Source organism: Carex rostrata, chromosome 27 (genome assembly GCF_964058835.1).
Source record: "Carex rostrata chromosome 27, lpCarRost1.2, whole genome shotgun sequence".
Classification (NCBI taxonomy): domain Eukaryota; kingdom Viridiplantae; phylum Streptophyta; class Magnoliopsida; order Poales; family Cyperaceae; genus Carex; species Carex rostrata.
Genome location: NC_135944.1, coordinates 875,758 through 892,116, shown reverse-complemented (window position 1 = coordinate 892,116; position 16,359 = coordinate 875,758). Strand labels below are relative to the sequence as shown.

Here is a 16,359-nt window from a genome sequence, read left to right as displayed (position 1 = left end):
GAAATTTTTACTGTTCACAGTAAAACAGTGATTTTCAAAGTGGCATAATAAATAGTAAAAAAATTTCAAAAAATGTAAAATTTAGTCTCCAAGCACATTTCAATATAGATAACATGTTGGAAGGTTCGAATCGGTTGTTTGAATTTTCAAATGAAAATATGGCGTGGAGTACAAACGTGTTTACTCCATGGCTCACCCAAGTCAACCTCTATATATATATATATATAGTATGGCTAAATTGCTGCCGATAGCACTTCGACCTAAGTGCTTACAGGGTCAAATTTTAGTATTTGATTTTCAAACAACAAATCCAAACTGTTAGATGTTTAATTTATATTAAAATGTGCTTGGAGACCAAAATTAACATTTTCTGAAATTTTTTTACTATTTATTAAGCTGGGTTGAAAACCACTATTTTTCAATGCTGCAGAAATTTAATAAAAATAGCGGTTTTCAAACTAGCTTAATAAATAGTAAAAAAATTCCAAAAAATGTAAAATTTGGTATCCAAGCACATTTTAATATAGATTGAACATCTAAAACATCTAACAGTTTGGATTTATTGTTTCAACATCAAATACGAAAAGTTGACCCCGTAAGCACTTAGGTCGAAGTGCTACTGGTAGCAATTTAGCCATACTATATATATATATATGAGTACGGCTAACGCGCTTCCTCTAGCATATGGGCCGAAATGCTTCCGGTAGAAATTTGAAATTTCAAAATCCAAAAAGTCGATCTGAACCGTTCATCTTCTTCTCCATATTAATATATGCTTGGAGACCAAATTTTACATTTTTCTGAAATTTTTTACTATTTATTAAGCCATTTTGAAAATCGCTGATCCAACGGTAGCTTCTGATTTTTACTGTTTGGTAAGCCACCGTTGGATCAGCGATTTTCAAAATGGCTTAATAAATAGTAAAAAATTTCAGAAAAATGTAAAATTTGGTCTCCAAGCAGATATTAATATGGAGAAGGAGATGAACGGTTCAGATCAACTTTTTAGATTTTGAAATTTCAAATTTCCACCGGAAGCATTTCGGCCCATATGCTAGAGGAAGCGCGTTAGCCGTACTCTATATATATATATATATATATATATATAGAGGTTCGTTATTCTACTTCCATAAGCATATGAGGGTATATGCTTGTAAATCATTTTTATATTTTTAATGTCCAAATGGTCAATCCGAAGCACTCAACATGTTCTCCATACTAGAATCTGCTTGGAGACCAAATTTTATATTTTTTGGAATTTTTTTACTATTTTTTTAGAATTTTCAAAATAGGGTTTAGAGTTTAGGGTATATGCTTATAAGTCATTTTTTTTGTTTTCAAATCCAAAAAGTCGATCTGAACCGTTAGATGTGATCTCCATATTGAAATGTGCTTGGAGACCAAATTTTACATTTTTCTGAATTTTTTACTATTTATTAAGCCACTTTGAAAATTGCTGATCCAACGGTGGCTTAACAAACCAGTAAAATCAGAAGCTACCATTGGATCAGCAATTTTCAAAGTGGCTTAATAAATAGTAAAAAAATTCCAAAAAATATAAAATTTGGTCTCATAACACATTTTAATATGGAGATCACATCTAACGGTTTGGATCAATCATTTGGACTTTAAAAATTGAAAAACAACTTAGTTGCACGGGAGGCTAGGAACAATCGATTGTTTATTAGCCTACCTCTATATATATATATATATATATGAGAAGGGATCAAGTTACAACAAGTTATTACAACTATTTTCTATATTTTCAAAGCCCAAATTGTTGATCCAAACTATTAGATGTGATCTCTACAATAAAATGTGCTTGGAGACCAAATTTTACATTTTTTTTGGATTTTTTTACTATTTATTAAGATGGGTACTGTTCATACAAAAGCGTATGGTACAAAACCTTTTAAACCTTGACTCTACTTTTAATTCAGATTGCAAGTATACCATCCTATCGTATAGTATAATCAAGTATCGATTCTAAGGACGATTCAATTCTTGACTGGACTCTACCTAAATTAATTAAAGACTAGAAGTTCTGCAAAAGATTGATTTGGGGTATTTAGTTTCCAAGTGATTTCAATAACAGTAATTAAAATAACAGAAAGAAGATTTAATTTGGTTTTTAAATGATAAAAAGGTGTTCCTAGGGTTTTTGACTTCATTTCAGTTCTGCCTCAAGGTACCCGCTCCATGTAGTGTCTTACACGGTCCGAGTACTGTCGTACACGATACGTGTGGCCCCTGAGTGAATGGAACAGTTACTATTTCTTTTTCTTTGTGTTGTTCCTTTGTAGAATTTGAATCCTACAAATTTAGGTAGAGTCTTAATGTTCCTAAACTTCAACTGTCATTTGTTAGTTCATTAACTTAGTATAGAATTACAATATTTGCCCTTGTCGGGTTCTAGACCTCAACTATCGTATATTGGTCCGAATTACCTAGTTACTTGTTTGATATACTAAAGGTAACCTCTATCCGTCGATATGAGGAAATGTTCACCTTTTGGCTACTACTTGGTTTCACCTTTCAGATCACTAATCCAACCTCATGTACTTAGTTTGGTTGAGAGATTATAAAGGCCAAAATACCTTCTAGATATGGCCATGCACCTAATGGTAAACTAATAAAAATCAAACACAATCAAGCAAATACAAATTTCAACACAAAAATCCAATAACTAATATGCAAAACAAAACATTCGATTACATCACAATCCTAGAAACTAAAGAGTCTAAACTAACATAGTTAAAGAGAAAACAAAACAAATAGAAAGAAGAAATAAATGATAAAACTGTAAGAAATCAAGCTCCAAGCCAAGCCTCCTCTTTCCAAGCCCTCGAAACAAAGTGGAGAAGAATGGTGGTATCTCAGAGATGGCCTCCCCAAAGGGGAGATCTCTTTCCTCCTGCTTCCTCCCTCTCATTTATAGCTATTTTGTGACTTAGGGAGTAAGTAACCAACGATGGAAGGTGAATCAATCAAGATCTCATGAGTTATGGCAATAAATTTCAGCTGATGGCTCTCTAAAGCGGAGTTCGTATGACCAAGATATGGACAAAATATGAAAATATGTCGAAAACTGGAATTTCTATATATGCGCGATCGCTCTGTCTGGGTTGGTGCACGGTCCGTGTGCCTTCTGTGCGGTCCGTGTACAGCTTCTGTTTCGACTATGAACCAAACTTCAAATGAACATAACTCATTATCCGTAGCTCCATTTTGATTGTATGACCACTTTTTGGAAAACTTACGAGAAGATCTATAATTTGCTCCATTTTCTGTAAATTAAATAGACTTGGACAGTAACTTGATTCTTGGTATAATTCTAAATTAAATTAAACTAAATTAACCTAAATGCGTAGAAATTAATCAAGTTAACCCTAGACAAAAGTATACATAACTTATGCTCATCAGGTATAAAAACTAGTCAAATTCAGACCATTGAATTTTTTACCCATCTTAATAAATAGTAAAAAAAATTCCAAAATATGTAAAATTTGATCTGGAAGCACATTTTATTGTGGAGATCATGTTGAATGGTTTGGATCGACGATTTGGACTTTGAAAATGTAGAAGATGGTTGTGGTAACTTGTTGTAACTCAAAAATTATTGTAACTTGATCCCTCCTCACACACACACACATACATATATATGGTGCTATGGGTTGCATAGAGGGCTATGGTGCTACGGCTCAATATTCGAGTTTTCAAAATCCTAGCAGTCGATTCGAACCGTTCATCTTGCTCTCGATATTAATATGTGTTTGGAGACCAAATTTTACATTTTTTGGAAAGTTTTTACTTTTTTTAGACAAGTAGAAAATTAAATATTTGAATGGTGCAAAATTTTTTAGATCAAGTGAATTTCTACCTATCTAAAAAAATAGTAAAAAATTTCCATAAAATTTGGTCTCCAAACACATATTAATATGGAGAGCAAGATGAACAGTTCGAATCGACCACTAGGATTTTGAAAACTCGAATATTGAGCCGTAGCACTGTAGCCTTACTATATATATATATATATATATATATAGAGAGAGAGAGAGAGAGAGATGGGCTATGGTGCATTGCAATGCATGAAGCCCCTTATGCATTGCACTATAATCACGGATTTAAAGTCCAAACGACCGATCCGAACCGTTAGATGTTTAATCCATATAGAAATGTGCTTGGAGACCATATTTTACATTTTTTGGAATTTTTTTACTATTTATTAAGCATTTTTGAAAATTGCTGTTTTGCTGTGAACAGTAAAAAACAGTAAAATTTTCTGGACCATCAGATCAGCGACTTTCAAAATTGCTTAATAAATAGTAATAAAATTCCAAAAAATGTAAAATTTGGTCCCCAAGCACATATTAATATGAAGAACAAGATGAACGGTTCGGATTGGTCGTTTGGACTTTAAATCCATGATTTAAAGTGCAATGCATAAAAGGGCCATGCATTGCAATGCACCATAGCCCATCTCTCTCTCTCTCTCTCTCTCTCTCTATATATATATATATATATATATATATATATATATATATATATGTAGAGAGAGAGAGAGAGAGAGAGAGAGAGAGAGAGAGAGTGACTAATGTACATTCGAATGTATATGGGCCGAAATACATCGGTCGATTCGAACCATTCATCTTGTTCTCCATTTTAATATGTTTTTGAAGACCAAATTTTATATTTTTCTGAATTTTTTTTTACTATTTATTAAGTATTTTACAAAATTGTTGATCCAATGGTGGGTTAACAAAACTGTAAAATCAGTAGCCACCGTTGGATCAACAATTTTGTAAAATACTTAATAAATAGTAAAAAAATTCAGAAAAATGTAAAATTTGGTCTCCAAGCACATATTGGTATGGAGGACAAGATGAACGGTTCGGATTGATCGTTTGAATTTTGAAAAGTCGAATTTGGACCGTATATATTTTGGTCCATATACATTCGAATGCATATTAGTCACTATATATATATATATATATATATATATATATATATATATAGGATTTGGCTAATATGCTATGGGTAGCTAAGAGGCCTCCCGTGCTACGGCTCAATATTCGACTTTTCGAAATCCTAACGGTCGATCCGATCCGTTCATCTTGTTCTCCATATTAATATGTGTTTGGAGACTAAATTTTACATTTTTTGGAAATTTTTTACTATTTTTTTAGATTTATTGAATATCGATGTTTTTTATGATCCAGATTTGTCTGAAAAACAGTGATTTTCAATAAATCTAAAAAAAATAGTAAAAAATTTCCAAAAAATGTAAAATTTGGTCTCCAAGCACATATTGATATCGAGAACAAGATGAACGGTTCGGATCGACCGTTAGGATTTTGAAAAGTCGAATATTGAGCCGTAGCACGGGAGGCCTCTTAGCTACCCATAGCACCGTAGCCAAGTCCTATATGAGGAGGGTTCAAATGCCTCCATGTTTTTGTGCCTCCATCATGCCTCCATCTCTCTCCATCATTTTCAAAGTTCAAACAGTCGATCCGAACCGCTCAACCTAACCTCCATACTAAAATATGTTTGGAGACCAAATTTTATATTTTTATGAATTTTTTTACTATTTTTTTAGATAGGTACAAAATCAGTAAATCTGACGCTTCTCGGCGCCCCTTCTGACGCCCCTCCAGCACCCTTTTAGGATTTTCACACCAAATTAAAGAAGCACATGGAAGGGGCATTATTCAAAAAGCTGGTGCATAACAAAAATTATGTGCAATCACTACTCTGTTTCTGATGAGCCAACCAAAAAATTTGTTGAAACTCTAATTTGAGACTACTCAAATGAACTAGAGAGAATAATCGAAGCTTTAGATGTGCAATTTTTGTGCATAACAGAAATAACAATAGTTTATTGTGGAATGAATTAGAGAGAATAATCAAAGCAACTTATCCAATGGTGGTGCGAATTGTTGATTGAAGGTCGAAATAGTGGGAGGAGAGAGAGGATAGAGCAACAGAAAGGTATGGGAGGTTAGGAGAGGGGTGTGGCGCGGAACGGCGCCGGGGAGTGAGGTGGGCGGACTAGAGGTGAGGTTGGGAGGGAAACAGAGTATAGAGGTCAGAAGGAAAAGATCAGGAGGGATGGGGAAAAGAGCCAAACGGAAAGGGAGTAGGGGGCTCAAAAAACTGGAGATTACACAAATGAGTTGGATGGATTTTTTTCGCTGATCAGATTTGTAGTCTGAGCCGTTCATCAATACTTTATCGTGCGGTTTAAATTTGGAGGTACAATGGAGGCTTGAAAAATTGAGGCAGTGGAACCCTCCTCTCTCTCTCTCTCTCTATATATATAGAGGTTGGCTAAGATCAAAGTGGTACCAATTCATTTTTTAATTTTTAAAGTTCAAAATGTTGATCCGAATCGTTCAAGTTGATCTCTATATTAAAATATGCTTGGAGACCAAATTTTACATTTTTCTAATTTTTTTTACTATTTATTAAGCCACTTTGAAAATCATTCATCCAACGGTGGTTTCTGATTTTACTATTTTGTTAAGCCGTTATTGGATCAACTATTTTCAAAATAGCTTAATAAATAGTACAAAAATTCAGAAAAATGTAAAATTTGGTCCCCAAACATATTTTAATATAGAGATTAACTTGAACGGTTCAGATCGACATTTTGAACTTTGAAAATGAAAAACAAATTTGATAGCACTAAAGTTCAGGAACTACCACATTGATATCATATAAATACGTGCATATTACTAAAAAAAAAAAATTGCGTAAACCATATATACATTATCGTATTTAAATAATTAAGCAGACAGACGATTCCACGATTCCACAACAAATCAGTGTAGTTCAAAAGAAAACAACGGTAAGCAACAACTCTTTATACCCAAACAGCTACAAGCAGAGGCGGAATTAGCAATTCATGATATATAAGGGCTGCTAAAATATAAAATAAACTCATATGTTGTTGGTGGAAATTGAGTCCAAGCTCTCCACAACTATAAAATAAGGTCTAACCAATAAACTATAAGTAGACATGGGATAGTTCTGAGATAGGCTAGACTATATAAAAAGTTTTAAAAATATAAAATTCGATTAAATTTCAGTATACATAACTAAACTTTTGAAATTATATAATATATTAGCACCCATACAGATGATCACTAAAATCACTCAAGTAATCACTAAAATCACTCTAACTCAACAACAATTGAGAATTTTTATCACTTAAAAAAAAAAAAAAAATTTTGCAGCTCAAACCTATCAAAAGTTTCTATTTATATGAAGGGAATGAAATCCAGAGTTTTGCCCTTAGCCATTATAACGGTTGAAGCAACTCAACTGAATTTCAAATTGTGTATCTAACTAGTGCTTCACTTTAACCGTTTACCGTTTGGTCAACCATCGGTAACGGTTGTCCTCTGATTGTTTTGTGCTGAAATTGTCTTTTTTTTTTTAAAACTTGGTAGTGGCTACCAAGGTTCGTGAGGGGAATTGAACTCTCGACCTTTAGGTATAACAACTCTAGGATATTTTCCTAGTCAATTGTGCTACCTCCCCTTTCTCGTTTTGTGCTGAAATTGTCGAGAGATTTAAATTCTGAGAATTTGATATTTAATTTTGGCCGTTACAACGTTTGGTAAATGCTATAACGGCTGATCTCTAGTTGCACAACCTCAAATTTACTTTATCATGTTTTTAAATACGACTGCATATACGTATGAGATGGGCTTCCATACTCAGGAGGTCATGTAGTTCCTCTCATGCGGATTTGGATATGCGACTGTATGTGCAGTCCGTATGTTCATGCCAATTCTTACATCAAAATGTTTAATTTCCTTGAAAATATACTATTAAATTTTTATTTTATTATTCCATAAATCTAGCATAATAAACTAATATGTTGCGTTTTTTTTTCAACTAAAATTATGTAAAACATTTATTTGGTAAGCTTTTAAATTTTATTTAGAGTAATTAATGTACAATTTATGTCCAATTCAGTAACTAACATATGTATATTCAAGATATAAATTCGTATTAGTGGGTAAGAATAGTACAAGAAATCGAATTTAAAATGTCAAGTTAACTTCTACGGCCCTCATGCCGCACCCATGGTCAGAAAGCTAACCCACTTGTGAGTCACCACACTACCACGGACAAAAAAATACATAAATAAAAAAATATCCAGTACTTGAAATGTCACTAATTAGGTAATTTCCCTTTCATCCCATATATATCCTAAACACTCACTTCACTATCAACACGAAGTCTGCATTCAATGTTTCTAGCAATCAATCATTAGTTTTTATAAACAGTGATTTGAAAAATAATACTTACATCAGTCCTCAAATGGACCGAGATTTTTATATTTACCCAAAAAAAAAAAAAATTTATTAAAAATAACCACGGTTTGGCGAAATTTTTCAAAAATACCTAACCCGCGGAAAAAATCCGCAGCCCGGGATTTTTTATTCTGCCCCGTGGAAAATATCCGCGGCCCCGAAATTTTAATAATTTTTTTTTTTTAGATTATGTTGTTCAGTTTATTTGGAATTTAGATTAGTTTGAATTGTTAAGTTGGAGTTTTGTATGAATTTTATTTGTATGAATTGTTAAGTCAGAGTGTTTCTGAATCCAATTTTGCACCTCTGGTTAACATAGCAAAAGATTTTCAAAAATTATGAAAATTGACCCACATGCAGTCTTGACATCGTAGAACATGACTGTGAAGTTTCACAAAAAAACTCAAAACAGATCGCGAGATATTATCTCTCAAAAATTGCCCGAACTGCTGAAGGAGTGCTTCTGAGCCCATCTTTGCACCTCTGGTTAACATACGAAATCATCTTCCAAAATCATGAAAATTGACCGACATGCAATCTTGACATCGTAGAACATGACTGTGAAGTTTCACAAAAAATCTCAAAACAGATCGTGAGATATCATATCTCAAAAATTTCCCGAACTGCTGAAGGAGTGTTTCTCAGCCCAACTTTGCACCTCTGGTTAACATAGCAAAGCATCTTCAAAAATTATGAAAATTGACCGATATGCAGTCTTGACATCGTAGAACAAGACTGAAGTTTTATGCAAAATCTCAAAACAGATCGCGAGATATATTTCTCAAAAATTGCTTGAACTGCTGAAGAAGTGATTATGAGTCCAACTTTGCACCTCTGGTTAACATACGAAAGCATCTTCAAACATCATGAAAATTGACCGACATACAGTCTTCACATCGTACAACATAACTGTGAAGTTTCACACAAAATCTCAAAACAGATCACGAGATATCATCTCTAAAAAATTGCTCAAACTGCTGAAGGAGTGCTTCTGAGTCCAACTTTGCATCTCTGTTTAACATATCAAAACATCATCAAAAATCATAAATATTGACCGACATGCAGTCTTGACATCATAGAACATGATTTCATGTCAGTCAATTTTCATGATTTTGGAAGATGTTTACCTATGTTAACCAGAGGTGCAAAGTTCGGCTCAGAAGCACTCCTTTAACAGTTCGGGCAATTTTTGAAAGATAATATCTCGCGATCTGTTTTGGATTGTTTTTTTGAAACTTCACAGTCATATTCTACGATGTGAAGACTGCATGTCGGTCAATTTTCATGATTTTTGAAGATGCTTTCGTATGTTAACCAGAGGTGCAAAGTTGGGCTCAAAAGCACTCCTTCAGCAGTTCGGGCAATTTTTGAGATATAATATCTCACGATCTGTTTTGAGATTTTGTGTGAAACTTCACAGTCATGTTCTACGATGTTAAGATTGCATGTCGGTCAATGTTCATGATTTTGGAAGATGCTTTCGTATGTTAACCAGAGGTGCAAAGTTGGGCTCAGAAGCACTCCTTCAGCAGTTCGGACAATTTTTGAGAGATAATATCTCGCGATCTATTTTGAGATTTTTTGTGAACCTTCACAGTCATGTTCTACAATGTCAAGACTGCATGTCAGTCAATTTTCATGATTTTTGAAAATGTTTTGTTATGTTAACCAGAGGTGCAAAATTGGATTCAGAAGCACTCTGACTTAACAATTCATACAAATAAAATTCATACAAAACTCCAACTTAACAATTCAAACTAATCTAAATTCCAAATAAATTGAACAAAATAATCTCCAAAAAAAAATTATTAAAATTTCCGGGGCACGGATATTTTCCACGGGGCAGAATAAAAAATCTCGGGCCACGGATTTTTTCTGCGGGTTGGGTATTTTTAAAAATTTCGCCGAACCGTGATTATTTTTAATAAAAAATATATTTTTTTGGGTAAAAATAAAAATCTCGGTCAAATGGAATATAAACCATATATAACAATTATTACATTCTCCATTCTCATTAATTAGGAATAGAGTTTTTGTTTTTCGAATACGGATATAGATTTGATTGAATATTTTTTAAATAAAAATATAAATATTATAATAAAAATATACCATATAATTTAATATATTATAAAAATAATTATGTTATTTATCATTACAATTAGATAAATATTATGAACTTTAGTATTTCTATAAACAGTGATTGAAAAAAGAATACTTACATCACAGTCCTCAAATGGAATATGAACATATATAACAATTATTCTATTCAAAAAGTTACAAGTAGTTGTTACATAATATTAGACAACGAGTGTCTTTAAAAACATTCAGCTGTAAACAAATAAAAAACACACAGAGATACAAATTTAATCATCATTGCTTGATTGTAATTAATTGTTGGAGCCTGATGATTGTTTTCTCTGTGTGCTTGTCTTGTTTCTTCTGGTAGACTACAACGAATGAAAGCCGAGAAGGCATTGAAACAAACCGGATCGGGAACTGAATCAACCGAACCGGGATAGTCACCGATCAAAGGAATGTGCAGCTGAGAAGGCTCTGTATCAAACCGAGCTGAGAACTGAATCAACCAGATCTGGATAGTCACATCTTAGAGGAACTAGGAACTGAATCAACTCGATCGATAATTTAGCGCATAAGATTTGGAATCACTACCATTAAATAATCTGGAGATGTCACAACTTCAAGCGTGACCATAAAAGCGATCGACAATAACTTCGTAATATCCAGTAGTTGATCAGATGAATCAATCGAAATAAATGAAAAATATTTTGTGGGTGTGAACGGATAAAAAGAATAATCTTTCTCATTTTCTTTCTCGGATACTAACAAAAAAAATTATTCTTATTCCAATAGAGGAGTACTACAAGAATGGGATAATAACAAATTGATTGCATGGTAACAAAATGTTAATCTAACGATATGAATAAGTATAAAATATATATAAAGGTCGCATAGTACAGTCCAAAATTTATCTCTCTATATATTTCCATGCAGATGCTGGATTGGGTCGATGATACCCCTGAGTGGGATTCAGATCCTCCCATGTACCGTAAAAGTTAATCTTATACAATTATTGGATTCGGACAGTTATTTTAACTTATCATGAATATTAAAGCACAAATAATATCGTTTTTTTATTATTTTGAAACCTAAGAGTATAGTTGTCCGAGGAGTAGCCCCCTCCATGATCAGAAAAGGATAGCATCCCACTTACGAGTCACGACAGACAAAAAATACATAAATAGAAAAATATCCAGTACCAGAAAAGGCATTAATAAGGTAAGTACCCACACCAACTGTATCGCTTGGATCCCATAGCCGTAACAGTACTCTAATTTCACCATCAAAACCACAAAGGATCCATCAACGGATATTGAGGCAAATCTACGTGTATGTCATGGCACAATAACAACAGCCGAGTTTTCGCGACGATATTTTTGGCAACCGCGAAGCTAATTCCTCTTAAAAAACTATACGTGAGGATAGCTCCCTGTGAAAAGTATCCTCTCAAAAACAGCCATCGCTAATGATACTATTCCTCGCGAATAGTTTTAGCGAGGATATTGGGGAACGTATCTGCGAGGATAGCTTCTTGGGAAAAATATGCTTGCCACGTGGCGATGTTTGCAATTTGGGATTTGTTATACTTTTACCATTAAATATTCCACGGCAATAATGTATTGTTGTGCATTGTGCTGTACTGATACCATTAAATAATCCACAGTAATAATCTGGTTATTATCATGGTTAATCAGTTGGACTTCTACCATAGAGTCCACAGTAATAGTCCCATTATTGTCGTGGTTATTCAGTCCACAGTACTAGTTCCATTATTGTCGTAGTTATTCAGTCCACAGTAATAGTCTCATTATTATCGGGGTTATTCAGTCCACAGTAATAGTCTCATTATTATCTTGGTTATTCAGTCCACAATAATAGTTCCATTATTATCGTTGTTATTCAGTCCATAATAGTCTGATTATTATCGTGGTTATTTAGTCCACAATAATAGTCTGATTATTATCGTGGTTATTCCCCATGAGGTGCTAAGTCACTCCATAATTTTAAAAATCTTAATCATGTATAATAAAATTTAATTAACTTTTATTTTCTTTTCTAAAGTTTATATATAGTCTAACTTTTTTCATAAAATAATAAATATTTGTTTGTAGTTTAGTATTTTATAATTTAGTTCTATTCAAAAAAATTTGTTCCGCCCGGTACGGATATCAGTGTAGCATGTCACAGTAACATTCATACATCAGATGAGACTTCAAGGTTTATATAAACAGTGAATTGAAAGATAATATACATCAAAGTCCTCAAATGGGACCTAAACCAACTATAACAATTATTATATTCTCAGTAGGTACCAAGTTAACACAGAGCAGGTTGAAATATATATATCTCGAAACTAATAAACATGTTGCTAAACCTTCGTTAATTCCACAGAGACACTGCCACACCTAATTCATTATCATCATCCAAATTGCTAAAACACTCAATAGGAGGCTCCATCATCAGCGCCTCGGCCAAGCTTGCGTAGTACAGTCCCGAATTTATCTCTCCATTTCCATCCCAATTAAATTCCGTTTGATCATAGGTAACCGAATTCATGGTAGTTTCAGGCATCAGTGACGAAGCCACTTCCTTCTCTACCATCTCATCACATGATGTAGAGACTGAAACATTATTTGCTGAGTGTGATGAATTGCTTGAATGGAGTGCCTCGGCGACCTTGACTGCTACCTGCTTCATTTCTTCCACACTGGAGAAGGAAGGAGGGATGCTGATCAGCCATGCTGAGTTGGCAAAATTAAGGTGAGCAGAGCGGCCGCGCAGTGCCATCACTGCAACGTCATGTGCCCGAGCTGCCATCTCAGCAGTCGGGAAAGTACCGAGCCAGATTCTAGATGTACTTTTGGGTTTTCTTACCTCGGAGACCCACCGGTTCAACGTTCGTCGGCGCCGAACTCCTCTATAGACGGAGTGGCTTTTTTCTATATACTTGATGTGTCCTGACAGGTTCTTTGGAAGCGTTGAACCTACCTTCATGTGTTGTTTGTTGCTAGAAGAGGATTTCATTTTAGAATTAATAGAGCTGAGTAGGAGAAGGAGAGTATGAGTAGAATTCAGAGTTCTGAGTTTGTAAGTGAAGGGAAGACGGTATTTATAGGTACGCGTTCTGCGAGCAAGGGACTACAGAAATAAAGGCAGCGACTTTCTCCGTGCAACAAACAGCTGTGACGGGATAGTAACTGGTATGGTGAAATTTAGATATTTGCTTTTAGAAAAAAAATTGGATATATGCCCATTATAAGTATTTATAGCAATTGAATGGTCAGTTCTGTGCCACTTGTTCAAAGTCATGTGTTGTTGACTATGGATAGGGGTGTCAATGGCTACGATACAAGTTGAATGGAGGCATTTTCATACTCATACTTATTAAAATTGATTTTATTCATATTTTATTCATACCTATTAAAAATTGACTTTATCCTACTCCACTCTTATTCGTTAATATTATCGGATAACAAAACGGTAGTGGGTGAATAATGAATAATACTATTATAATAATTAGTTTTATTATATTTTATAAATTAAACATCAAAAATTCATTTATTTCACACATATGTAATTATATTTCTAATAAAAAATAAAAGTAAATGTCCAATTAATTCCAACTAAATTGTTTTTTATAAAAGAAGAAAATTCAAAACCACAAATATATATTTAGGTGGGTTGGAAATTGAATTGAATATATATTTAGATTTTACAAATATCCTATAGGGCGGGCATTTTTATTAATACCCAAAAAATAAAACCTAATTTTAAAAATAACCAGCAATTCTGTTTTTTTTTTAAATAACCTAACGTCCTGGCCCACGGGCGGTCTCCTTTTTATTTCTTTATTTAGAGATCTGAGTATTTTGATTTAAATAATTTTGTGAAGAAAAAATGAGTTTATAACACATGCGTTTATATATATACATATATTATAAAAAAATGAGTTTATAACAAAAAAAATTGTATATATGTATATGTATATGTATATGTATATGTATATGTATATGTATATGTATATGTATATGTATATGTATATGTATATGTATATGTATATGTATATGTATATGTATATGTATATGTATATGTATATGTATATGTATATGTATATGTATATGTATATGTATATGTATATGTATATGTATATGTATATGTATATGTATATGTATATGTATATGTATATGTATATGTATATGTATATGTATATGTATATGTATATGTATATGTATATGTATATGTATATGTATATGTATATGTATATGTATATGTATATGTATATGTATATGTATATGTATATGTATATGTATATGTATATGTATATGTATATGTATATGTATATGTATATGTATATGTATATGTATATGTATATGTATATGTATATGTATATGTATATGTATATGTATATGTATATGTATATGTATATGTATATGTATATGTATATGTATATGTATATGTATATGTATATGTATATGTATATGTATATGTATATGTATATGTATATGTATATGTATATGTATATGTATATGTATATGTATATGTATATGTATATGTATATGTATATGTATATGTATATGTATATGTATATGTATATGTATATGTATATGTATATGTATATGTATATGTATATGTATATGTATATGTATATGTATATGTATATGTATATGTATATGTATATGTATATGTATATGTATATGTATATGTATATGTATATGTATATGTATATGTATATGTATATGTATATGTATATGTATATGTATATGTATATGTATATGTATATGTATATGTATATGTATATGTATATGTATATGTATATGTATATGTATATGTATATGTATATGTATATGTATATGTATATGTATATGTATATGTATATGTATATGTATATGTATATGTATATGTATATGTATATGTATATGTCTATGTCTATGTCTATGTCTATGTCTATGTCTATGTACCGATTTTTTTATTTATATCCAAAAAAATATATAAATTTAAAAAACTAACCAAACCGCTTGTTTTTTTTCAAAACTACCCAAGCCGGAAAATATTTTTCCGGTTTCAATACCAATTTCCGGAAAATAAATTTGATATGCAAGCACATTTTAACATATATACATATATTATATATACATATATATACAAGTAAATTGCATGTATATCAATATTTTTGAAAAAAAATATGCATATATATTTTTTTCAAGTAAATTTATATTACATTTAACATTTAAATTAATATTGTATTATATTTAATCTAATATTTTATTTAATAATAAACTAAAATTAGTTACAACTTATTAGTTACAACATAATTATAAAAAATCGAATTAAAATATATCATATTATAACTAAGCAAGTTTAAAAACTAAGCAATTCCATAGACTAGCAAATTAATAAGGATCCCTGGTTGTCATAAGGGGAGTGGTGGTGGTACTCCTGGTTGTCATAAGGGGAGTGGTGGTGGTACTCCTGGTTGTCATAAGGAGAGTGGTGGTGGTATCCCTGGTTGTCATAACCCGAATTGTCATAACCTGAAGGCCCAGCCCCAGCCGCACTTGAAGGTCCAACCCTAGTCTGGGGAACCCTCTTCGAATATATTTCCATTATCGGGACCCCACTAGCCGCAAATTGAGTGTACACAACTCTCCACAAATTCGCATCTGTTATTGGAAACTTCACAAAGTAAGGTCTACCCCCCACCCCAGGTGAGTTGTCAATCTGTGTAGCCAATTCTATTTCATACATGTTGGGGTTTACAGCAGTCTTTTCGTATATTAGCTGCTTCAGTTCCTGAAATGTGGTATTTTCATTAACCTCGAAGGAAAATGCGGCATCTTTCGTGTACTGCACGCCATCTTCACCCCTTTGTAGCCTGCCGCCCACATACAGTACAACTAACATCTTTTCCTTAACAAACTACATTTAAAAAATTATTTCATAAGGATTAAAGTTT

The 16,359-nt window shown here is 32.5% G+C and overlaps 1 protein-coding gene across 1 annotated transcript; it reads right to left on the bottom strand.

The window, feature by feature from the left end:
• Positions 1–12,785: 12,785 nt before the first annotated feature.
• LOC144544791 (dehydration-responsive element-binding protein 1B-like) lies at positions 12,786–13,223 on the bottom strand. The gene has a single exon (XM_078293344.1). The coding sequence runs from the start codon at positions 13,221–13,223 to the stop codon at positions 12,786–12,788; it is 438 nt and encodes a 145-aa protein (XP_078149470.1).
• Positions 13,224–16,359: the final 3,136 nt, after the last annotated feature.